General features: G+C 45.9%; 2 protein-coding genes across 4 annotated transcripts; one reads left to right on the top strand and one right to left on the bottom strand.

The window, feature by feature from the left end:
- Positions 1-222: 222 nt before the first annotated feature.
- On the bottom strand, positions 223-3,564 carry LOC130521380 (vitamin D 25-hydroxylase). Of its 2 annotated transcripts, XM_057024955.1 has the most exons (5): positions 2,877-3,564; positions 2,435-2,576; positions 1,696-2,328; positions 1,261-1,590; positions 223-1,163 (listed from the first exon to the last, which is right to left on the bottom strand). In XM_057024955.1, the coding sequence occupies exons 1-5, from the start codon at positions 3,111-3,113 to the stop codon at positions 946-948; spliced, it is 1,560 nt and encodes a 519-aa protein (XP_056880935.1). In that variant the 5' UTR covers positions 3,114-3,564; the 3' UTR covers positions 223-945. The 2 variants fall into 2 exon arrangements, with proteins under 2 accessions (XP_056880935.1, XP_056880939.1); XM_057024959.1 differs by lacking the exon at positions 2,435-2,576.
- Positions 3,565-6,288: 2,724 nt separating this feature from the next.
- On the top strand, positions 6,289-9,297 carry calca (calcitonin/calcitonin-related polypeptide, alpha). Of its 2 annotated transcripts, XM_057025057.1 has the most exons (5): positions 7,020-7,184; positions 7,273-7,364; positions 7,447-7,578; positions 8,568-8,749; positions 8,940-9,297. In XM_057025057.1, the coding sequence occupies exons 1-4, from the start codon at positions 7,062-7,064 to the stop codon at positions 8,728-8,730; spliced, it is 510 nt and encodes a 169-aa protein (XP_056881037.1). In that variant the 5' UTR covers positions 7,020-7,061; the 3' UTR covers positions 8,731-8,749; positions 8,940-9,297. The 2 variants fall into 2 exon arrangements, with proteins under 2 accessions (XP_056881036.1, XP_056881037.1); XM_057025056.1 differs by lacking the exons at positions 8,568-8,749; positions 8,940-9,297 and adding an exon at positions 7,954-8,536 and having other exon boundaries at positions 6,289-7,184.
- Positions 9,298-10,544: the final 1,247 nt, after the last annotated feature.

Here is a 10,544-nt window from a genome sequence, read left to right as displayed (position 1 = left end):
TCAGAGCTCTCCTTGACTTTCATTGGTGTGTGTATGTGTGATCTTTGTTTCAGTCTACAGATTCTAAAGTGTGTTTTAAAAACTCAATCAAACATTATATTCATAGTCCTTCATAAACGCTGACCCGTAATTAAGGTTGAAACGCAGGATTAGTGTCATAGACATTGGATTATGACTTGGTCTTAGTGGTAAAAGAGCTAAATGAAGACAGTGAATTCTCTGTTTCGTTAGGAAGAACTTTATGGATACAAAAAAAGACCTAATCCCTTCATCAAAAAGTCACCCTCACCCACAAACATACAGTACTGATAAGCACCATTTTGCAGAAACCGGTGCTGCAGAAAGTTTCTAGAACTCCACCGTCTGATTTTATAAGCCACAGATGTTTCTTGGAACTCTTCCCTCCTGCTTGGAACAGTGTGGAATTCAGTCCCGGCCGAGCTCCAGCTCCAGCTCCAGCTCCAGCTCCGGTCTGAACTTTCTTGGAAAGCAACATTTCTCCGAAAACCCGCGCGGTGATCTAATTTGTCTGACCTGTAACGGTGAGACGGCAGGGCCATGAACCACCGTAGGTGTACTTACTATCAATCATTGATATAAACTTCAACCCGCAGCGGCTGCACCAAGGTTCGTGTACATTTTGCAGTCTGGCTCAGATAAACTCTTGGCTGCAGCTCTAAATCAGTAGTGTACTTTTGTCCCCTGGACATCCTGTGAGCACCAATGTCGATCTCGTCTGATACCTCAACCTAATGTGCATGTGCAATGTTGTAGTAGCCACAGAAACAGCAACGTGTCTGTATGTTAGACGCTACTTAGGCTGCCTGCCATGTTCCGTACCCGTTAATTGGGATCCCGATGCTGCTTCACGCCTGTGTCGTGCAGTCGCATCAACTGTTGGAAATGTAAAAATTCCTTCCCGAACAGTTCTAAGTGCTCCCAAGCCTACTTGTGGCAAGGAGTGGTTACAGAGATGAGGCTCTTCTGGTGCCTGCGGACGGCGCAAATGGAGTACGGTTTGGGCTGGAGGGTCATGCCGAGCTTCGGGGCGATGGTGGGAATGGTTCCCACGGGGAACTGCAGATGAAACCTCTGCAACAAAGTGGTGAAAAAGAGGAACATCTCCATCCTGGCCAGCTGCTCTCCCAGGCACTGACGCCTCCCTGAAAACAAAAATCCACGAGTTAGACATTAGGTAATCCCAAATTTGTCCTTTTTTTTCATGTGCTGTATTTGTAACAACGACAGAGAGAGTCTAACCCAGAGAGAACGGCAGGAAGGCCTCGCGCCTCACAAAGTTGCCGTTGGCATCCAGAAACCTCTGTGGTGAGAAAACGCCTGGATCGCTCCAGTACTTCTCGTCAAAGTGCACAGAGTACAGGTTCGTGATCACCATTGTGCCTTTGGGAATCGTGTAGCCGTTCACATTTGCGTCCTGAGAGGTGGCGCGGAAAATGCCGAGTGGTACAATGTTGCAGAATCGGAGGACCTCGTGCAGGACAGCCTCCACGTAGGGCATTTTCTGCTTGTCCTCCAGCGTGGGCATCCTCCCGTTGGCCAGGACGCTGTCGATCTCTCTGTGCACCCTCTCTTTGTGATTAAGAGATTACCAGACAATTAGGCGCACGTAACACAACATAACCGTAAAATGGAAGGTCAGACTGGGTCCACAAGCACGTCTCAAGTCGCACTGACCTTGTATGTTGGGGTAGAGCGCCATGTACAGCATAGCCCAGCGCAGGGTATTGGTCGTGGTCTCTGTGCCCGCAATGATGAGTTCACCCACCGAATAGATGAGGTTCTCGTAGGAGAATGAGGAATTTGGATCCCCCGCATTCCTCTCCAGCTCATCCAGGTAGGCGTCGACGTAGTGCCGCGGCATGTGTGGGACCCTGCCTTGCGAGAACTCCTTTATGACCCGCAGCAGGAAATCGTACACCTCAGCTGCGTTAAAGAAAAGCTTCTGATGTTTTCCGAAGGGCAAATACTCGATCCAAGGGAAGGCGTTGTAAAGGAGGGCCCAGCCGCTCACCGCCAACTCCACGTTCTCACTGAAGAGCTCGATCATGTGCTGGAAGTTGTGGTCGTCGTAGGTGAACCGCTGGCCGAAGATGATCAGGTTGGTGATGTTGGACACGGCGTTGGTCACGAGATGCTTGGGATTAAAGGCCTTCCCCTTGTGCTGGTCAATGGCGTCGACGAGGAACATGCACTCCTCCGAGATCTTCCTCTCGAAGAGCCTCTGGCCGCTGCCAAAGTAACGGAAAGAGTTGCAGGCCAGCTTCCTGTGCTCGATCCAGCCTTTGCTGTATTTGCAGTTGAGAAGCCCTTGGGACAAAAACAGTTTAGTTGCCACGTCAGCTGCATTTTTGCTCAGATACTGGAGATGTGGCCCGAGCTGCAGGATCGCCGCAGGGGTCCCAATGGGTCTTACCGCCCATTTTGGTCATTTTTTTGAACAGCGGTAGCGACGGGCGGTCGGCAAACACTTCGCTCTGATTATAAAGGCATTCCCTGATGCAGTCATACCCGTTTAACACCACAGTCAAGATGCCGCCCAGGTCGATACTGAAAATCTGCAAGACAACATGAGGCGACATGAGAGCTGACACCCCCTCCTCCTGATGTCTGTGCCCATTATCATGGAAATCAAATTCCTTGAAGAAGGAATGTGGCGTTAACTCTGGGAGATTTAATGAGCAGACTGACTGTCGTCAACTCTGCCTGTCTGGACCTTAAGATAGGAGGTGTGTCTTTTTGTCGGTTTCATAACTGTTTCCAGGCGAGCTGCAAGTTCGCGCCAAGCCTATTGTGCGGGATCTGTCAAAGTTCGAAGTGCAACAGCTCAAAAAAAAGAGGTGTGAAAAAGGGTTTACCTGCCCGTGAACTTCGCTCTGCTTCTTCAGGAAGACGTGCGGCTCGGTGGCCAGAGACATGATGTTCCCGATGATCGGGATGGGCGAAGGACCCGGCGGGAATCCCGGCGGGCGCCTCTGCTTGACCAGCTGACGAACCAGTAACACCGCGAGAAAAGCGAGCGTCAGGCAGGCCAGCCCGAGCAGAGCCTGATCCCGGGAGGGGGGCACCAGAGGCGGCGACTGAGCTGGAACCATCTCCGCGGAATTGCCTGCTGGTCTCCAGCTCGGCTGACTCCGGCTTCTCTCCTCGGTGCAGCCGAGGCACAAAGGCTATCATCTTGCACATGTTCCATCCCCCGCCTCTCAGGCGAAGATTGGCCAGAAAGTCAAGGTTAACTACTGCTGAACTTCGTTCCGCTCCGATCAATAATCCGACTCAACTCGGTGTTTTAACAAAAAAGGAGCAGCGGGACCGAACATCTGTATGTGTTTGTTGAGGGGGGGGAATAAAACGACCTGGGTCCCATTTTAAACGTATGGACTCATTGATCGGTCGGGAACGTTTAAAGATGCTAGAATAAAGACTGACGTTTAACCACCTACACGTTTTAACTTAACTTTTTTTTAACAGTTTTGGATAAGATCACAAATGTATTGCAAATTGATTCTTATAATGGATGTGATATGAATCTTTTTAATTGTAAATGAAACAATAAAACATGTAATAACGTTACTGAAAGACCTCTGAATTTACAAATCCGATTTAAAGTTACAGCTTTATTTTTACAATTCGTACATTAGCACAAACCATTATTTTTAATTATAGCATTATTGAAAATGTATTTACTTCTGTAACAATGACAGAATAGTGCAATAAATAAATAAATAAAAGTGAATAAGATTTGGACACTAGAGTTGAATGGATTCCAAAAATGCATCCATATTTAGCATTGAACCCTTGATTTATTGTATATAGTGAGTAGTGTGCAAGTTAGCTGATAGGTTCAGCTGATGATAAATAATTTTTACATATTTTGGTGCTCTTCTAGTGTGAAGCAGATAAACTTTGCCCCAGTAAACTGTTGCAGGTTCTATCACCTCAACGGGTCACAGATCAGGTCACGCTTTCTAGTCAGAGGTCAAAGGTGACAGCAGAGAACACATTCCAAAGTTAAAGCCTCAATGCGAGCGAGGGGTGTGCGACGACCTGTAACCACATGCATACGACTGTTCCAACCACAGGGCGTAAAGCTGTAGTTGCAATAACATTTTAGTCAAAAAAGATACAGCAAAATCTATTAATTTATTCACAGGTTCCTGCCGGTCGAGAGGTCTTTTGCAGGAGGGTAATCTCTGTGAACAAGGCTAAATGTTGTGGTTACATCGTCATGCTCGTTCCTCTGAGACGTGCCGTCCTGCTAAGAACACTAGACCTGTTTTTTTCTTACATTCTCGATTGGCCTCTGCAGGCCTCTTCATTCAGATTTCTTCTGAGCTGACCTAATGAGGAGATCCTTGCAGATTGTTAGCATGCTTCCTGCCAGCTCCATCAGAGCTGCTGGTAGCGTAAAACACATCAGTCAAGCATAATCGAATGGACCTTTTGCTACAATCGCATTACCTCGTTAGCAGTTGGGTTAAGCTCAACACCAAAGACAAGTGAAGCTGGGATTAAAGAAACAGCGGAATATTGCCCCCAGTTTTTTAAAAGCTAGGTATGAATGGAGGGTTTCGACTGGAATGCTATTTAGGATTTGCAGCACTTCAACTTGAAAAGTTTTGACTCCTCCTACGGGTGTCAGTGCATATGTGGGAGAACTCGATCAGTCTTTCAATTATAAATTCATTTGAAGAGCGTTCTTCCTGTTTTTGGTCCCTGGACCGCTGTTCATTCACCATCTGGGCGACCGGGGTTATAAATTGCGTGGAAAAACAAACTGAATTACCTGCTGCTCCTGGGTTCACTAATGCTGTCCAGAACCTTCTCCTTCCTAAGAGCATCATGGCAGGGATGGCAGGAGGCCCTTTAATCCCTGTGTAACCACTGGACAGATGCTTAAATGTCCCTGGAAGCTGTAGTTTGCCCTCTGGCTGACAGCAGAAGGTGTACATCTTTGGTAATGGTTTTACTTTGTGTTTCCATGAGCTTCAAATGTCAGGTTTTACAATATCTCCTTTCAAAAGGCGGAAAGTAAACAATTAAGAGCTACTTTACGTCTACGCGTTCTGTCTGAATTTGTTGTCAATTACTAGATACAATTTCCTGATACGTTCCTCTGTTACGTAACTTAGTTGTCATTTATTTTCCCATTCATTCTCTAATTACTGCAACTCTTCCTAATCTGTTTTTTCCCTAATCTCCTCTTCCTGCCTCATCCTTCTATTCTGCACCAGAACTAAAAAAAAAACATTATAAAAAAGCATCCTCATCAGACAGTGATTCTGATCGTCTATGTCATTCTGATCATCTCCATCATCGGTCCAGCTTTAAACTGAATGAAATGGAGGCACTTTGGGTTCCATCATGCGGATTTTTCCACAATGAAAAAAAAAGGCAAACAGAAGAGAGTAATGAGAGAATCCTACTTTATCCAGACCTGCCTGCCAAACCTGCTATCCTGTTAGTGTCAGTGACAGATGCCAGGCGTGACATCTCGATGAAGTGCATGTTCTGGTATCCTGTTGCAAAGCTGGCGAGGAAGAAACGCTCCCCTGCAGCCAAGAGGAGGCAGCTTTTGACCCCAAACTGCGCATGGTTCAGTCTGCATATCCCATACTAAATGTTAGCATTTAGGCTAAATAACAACAGAGGGAATCATCTTCAGTAGTGCAAAGATGGTTCATGCTCTGATCACAGAGGAGCATTTCAGTCCAAACGCTCATGAGGTGGCACTCTAGTGTTAATTCATGAATCTTTGGAGATGGCTAAGCCACCAAAAAGTGAATGAAGTATTGGGGAATTATTGGCTCTGGCTCTGAGGTGGCCACAGATTTTGTTGTAGAAATGATAGCAGACAATAAGGCGCCCACCCTTTCTGCCAACAGGGCCGATTAAACCGTCAGACAGGTGCTTGTAACATCCTGGCTGATCTGGGTGTGCTAGCTGTCAACTCTGGCTGCCTCCTCACACAATTTTAGGTGTCAATATGAAACAACTTTGACGGGAATTCTCACCGGGGGCTTTTAGCGGCCCGCCCGCGGCCTTGCCGCTCATCTTTTGTGCAAAGACAAATTCCCAGTGACTCAGCTGCGACTCGCTGATGAGCGATGCAGAGGAGCATAACGGCGCCCTCTGTGTCATGAATGCTCTCCTGTGTTGTAATTAATTTTCCAGGCCAATTCATGCCTAACATTAGGGGATGTGAACAGTGTGAGTTAATTGCATTCCTGACAGTAGATGTTTCCCCCCTGGACTTCTGTATGAACTGATGTTCCTGGTCAGGCAGTGGTGGGGAAGGATGGTTTTTACTGGTTAAATATGGAGGCCGAGCCGCTGACGGTGAGGCACAACGTCTATATAATTGCGTGTATTTCTGCCGACGCTCTCCTGTGTAATAACCTGCTCTCAACAGTGCTAATGGTCTTATTCACACTAATGAGTTTCCTCGTGACGTCAAATAAGTCAACAGATATAGATAAATATGTTGGAGGCAGGATGCTTTGTTATGGATCATTCAATATTGTTACATAAGGGGAATTAGATGATGGCCAGAGACCAGCAGCTCAGTAATTAGCACACGCAAACAGACAGAAGACACTTGGTTCTGCGGAGAACTCACGATAACGCTAATCCCACAGACATGCATCGTTTTGATCAACTATCAGGCATCAGGAGCAGGATTGATACTGTTATGTGATATGTTGATATGTTTGTCTTTACAATGCAGGTATAAAGTAGGTATTGATGTTTAGTAACAAGTACTTAAGCAAAATTAGTTTAAGTTTAAATGAAGTGTTTGATGTAAGACAGCATGTGAATGTGGACTGAGAGCTTCCTTTCGGGTCGGACCAAATTCATATTCCCTCTCACCACGGTCCCTGATTTTCACTGCAAATGATGCCAGGGGATGTCCTGGTATCCTTCAGGTGAATTACACACACATGTCACCATTCATCCGTGTCGCTTCTGTGCACGCCCATTTGCTGGACTCATGATTGGCTGGCAGTCCGAAGTAAGAGAGATGAACTGGCCAATAAAACAGGATGGAGCTGGTCCTGAAACCCAGGAGGTTTGTCTATAAAACCCTTGCGTGCGTTCAGAGGTCTGCAGAGCCACAAGTAAGAATATCAGCGACTCTTCAGGACCAGGACATCCACCCACCAGCGGTGAGTAGTCAGTCATTCCTGTTTGTTTAGGACAGGCTGATGAGAGGGAACCAAACCGAGGACTGCATGAAAACACCGTTCTCCACAGGGGACCAACGTGATGCTGAAAGCCGGGACGCTGCTTCTGGCGTACGCGCTGCTTGTTTGTCCGATGTACTTCTCGCAGGCAGCTCCATCCAGGTACGCTCGCTGCATCCTCCCTGTATGAATGGATGTAAGGTCCGTCGAGGCCCTCTTGCACTGAACAAAAGTGTGTTTTCAGAACCAGTAAAGAGTCTGTGTCAGATGGAGTCTCACTATCGAGCGATGATGCACAGAGGTTATTCAACGCCGTCAAGGAGCTTCTGCAGATACCTTCAGATGAACAAGACCCCCAGACAGCCGACGGAGACGGGTACCGTATGGCTTTAAACAGTTCAAATGATGCACCCGCCTGTGGGATAAGATACAGATGTAACACACTTTTTTTTAAAAGCCCAGCAGCTCCAACTTGTTTGCTGTTTTTATCAAGGTATATGGTGACATTCGCATGACTGTCCTCTGCAATGATCCTGTAATGCATGAGGCTCACTCACTCACTCACTCATTCATTCATTCACCCATCCATTCAGCATTAACTCAACGCCACTGGACAGAAATGAACGCCAGCGTGATGCATGTGAAGCCTTCCTACAGAACCGGAAACGCAGCATGGCAACACAACGTTCACTCATTCTGCATGTTGGTGTCGCTGTAAGTTTGTCTGCATGTTTGTCTCCATCTCTGACAGTGTGGACAGGCCGGTGTCGCGGCGCTGCGCTGGGCTAAGCACGTGCGTGCTGGGCAAACTTTCCCAGGACATTCACAAACTCCAAACCTATCCGCGCACCAACGTGGGAGCGGGGACGCCCGGCAGGAAGCGAAGCCTCCCCGAACAATACCAAAACTACGGCAGCCCGTACAATTGAAACTGTCCGTCTCATCGACCGTCTGCTTTTCCATCCGACCGCTGTTCACGCATGACGATCCAGCTGTGCGGCCAAAGTCACGAGACACCCTTTTATTTTTTAACCATCATTTTATTAATGACAGAAGTGTGGTAGAACAACAAAAAAAATTTCTTACAATAAAATCTATAAACAGCCGAAAATCCTTATGCTTTTTGTCTCTGTGGCAGCTACGATTCTGCTCCAATAAAGTCAGATTTGAATGGAAACTTTTTAAATCACATAATTATTCAGAAATGCAGGGGGAAAATGGTAAGCACGGCTCCCTCGACAGGACATACAGATATTACCTTGTGTTTAAATTTTACCGACTCTGCTGAACTCTCTTTTGGAATGTGAACATTTAGAGTAGCCTAATGAAGCGCATTTCACTGCTATTCTTTATTTTATTTTTAAGTAATACAACAGTACAGAAGCGGGCGTGCAAAACAGCCACATGCGTAACCCACCGTTTGGCCGACTTCCTGAGCCGATCAGGAGGACTCGGGTACAGCAACTTCGTCCCCACCAACGTGGGCGCTCAGGCCTTTGGCAGACGGAAGCGGCAAAGCCCCGTGTGAGCACCAGAGCGGACACCAAGTAAGTCACAATCCGCTCACAATATGGTTTTTTTTGTATATTTATAATTTGATCCTTTCAGTCTCTGAAGTTATGGCTGGCAGAATCGGGGTTGCTATGGTGATCTGAGAAAGACAGCGGGCGTAAAAATGTACTTTCAGACACAACTGATACACATTTGGGCAAATTTCATTTGTCTCCTTTCTTTCAGGAGCACCTTTGTCCTGCATCATCACCAGAACCTGGCAGCATTTCCTCGTGGTATATTCTCCGCTGAAACACCGATCCATCTACTTTCATGTTAGCGCCAGAACGTTATTGTTATTTATTAAAAGTCTGGATTCAAAAAATAAAAAAGTGACCTTGTGCCATAGTGGGAAACTAATCCCAAAAGATTTTCTCCGGTCAGTGTGACCATCAGCAAAACTGTCAACAACTGTGACCGTCTTGTTCCTCGATGTTTGGCAGTTTCGATTTCACTTTAACGAACAATGCCAGTGTAAACTCATTACCTGATGACTGTAATAGATGTGAAATAATGTGAATAAATGGTATTTTAGCTACCTGTGGCTTCTAGTACTGCTTTGTGATTATATACTGTATGCTTGAGTATCTTTCTAACTTTCTAGCCTCATTTTGGCCCCTAGTGTTTAAATTACGTTACTGCACCCCAGTGTCTGTAAGCTCTTGAGACATCAGAGCTATAATAACGTGAAAATATCAGTTAGAATCATAAAACTTTGAGATATATAACATTGCAGCAAGTCCTGCATAAGTCTGGTAAAACAAAATTAATGATATAGAACACACAGATGTATCACAAGCTTATTGAGTTTATATTATTTTTAAAAAAGGGCTCGGTGTCTACGATATTTATGATTTTTTTAAGTTGGTAATTTTATTAGTCTCTGTCCAATAATCATCTTAATCTGAATTTAATACTTCTTGTGTACCAGGAATAGCAATATTAAACTTCTATGTGCAACACCTCTGATCAGCTATCATGACTTTTTGAGAATTGTGTGTCAGGAAGTTTGGTGTTTATTTTTTTAACGGATGGTGGCCTTCAGTCACTTTCCTGATTAATTTGTTTTAGACTCATCGGCCCCCTTGAGTATTTCCACTGTCTCTGGAGTTCCTGTGCAGCAGACTCTGAACTTCATGGCTGCTCGTCTCCTCTAATTGACAGACCTGTTGTTTTAGTTGCCCACCAGCCTGTTGCTCTCTTGGTAGGAAGATGCATTTGTACAAACTTTGATGACATCACTAACAGGCTGCCACCGTAAGTGATGGTGGAATTCTAATAGAACATTTTCAATGTCCTCCTTGTCCTGGAGTCCTTAAGGTGTCTGAAAGAATGTCTCCTTCCACCTGTACGCTCCACCCTGCTGCTGTTCAAAAACAGTGGGATGCCCAATGAGCCAGAGTATCAGCACCGTCTTTAGTAGTAGAGAGCAACACAGGTCTGAATCGTCTCTCTTGGCCAGCCAAAGATCATCATGCTGCTGAGATGAGCCCTCAGTCGTCCATCTTGTCCATGTCCTGACTCAGAAATGGAAGGTTTTTCTCTTCAGGCTGAGGCAATACCGCATTGAGGCTGAGTTCAGGGTTCACTCTCATCTGTTGTCAGAAGTGCAGTCTTTCTACTCCTGGACCATTTTCGGGATAAAATTTGTTGTTGTAGTGGAAATGTTGCCCTCTACCTGGTTGTTTGGCACAGACCCTTTCTAAAGAGTACAGGTGTCCTTTTGTAGACATTGTGGAAGTGATACCAACACAGCAACAGTTTGTGTATGCAGAGCCAGCTCCACTTCCG

This window comes from Takifugu flavidus, chromosome 2, assembly GCF_003711565.1.
Source record: "Takifugu flavidus isolate HTHZ2018 chromosome 2, ASM371156v2, whole genome shotgun sequence".
NCBI lineage: Eukaryota > Metazoa > Chordata > Actinopteri > Tetraodontiformes > Tetraodontidae > Takifugu > Takifugu flavidus.
The sequence above is the reverse complement of the archived record's forward strand: the minus strand, read 5'-3'. Positions and strand labels throughout refer to the sequence as shown.

Bases quoted from the DNA above. Each gene is read 5' to 3' on its own strand.
- LOC130521380 (XM_057024955.1), bottom strand. From the start codon at position 3,113: ATGGTTCCAGCTCAGTCGCCGCCTCTGGTGCCCCCCTCCCGGGATCAG. The intron at 2,329-2,434 runs GTAAGACCCATT...TTTTGTCCCAAG, and splicing joins AAAAATGACCAAAATGGGCG to GGCTTCTCAACTGCAAATAC. The intron at 1,164-1,260 runs GTTAGACTCTCT...TTTTGTTTTCAG, and splicing joins CTTCCTGCCGTTCTCTCTGG to GGAGGCGTCAGTGCCTGGGA.
- calca (XM_057025056.1), top strand. From the start codon at position 7,062: ATGGAGCTGGTCCTGAAACCCAGGAGGTTTGTCTATAAAACCCTTGCG. The intron at 7,185-7,272 runs GTGAGTAGTCAG...CGTTCTCCACAG, and splicing joins AGGACATCCACCCACCAGCG to GGGACCAACGTGATGCTGAA. The intron at 7,579-7,953 runs GTACCGTATGGC...CATCTCTGACAG, and splicing joins CAGACAGCCGACGGAGACGG to TGTGGACAGGCCGGTGTCGC.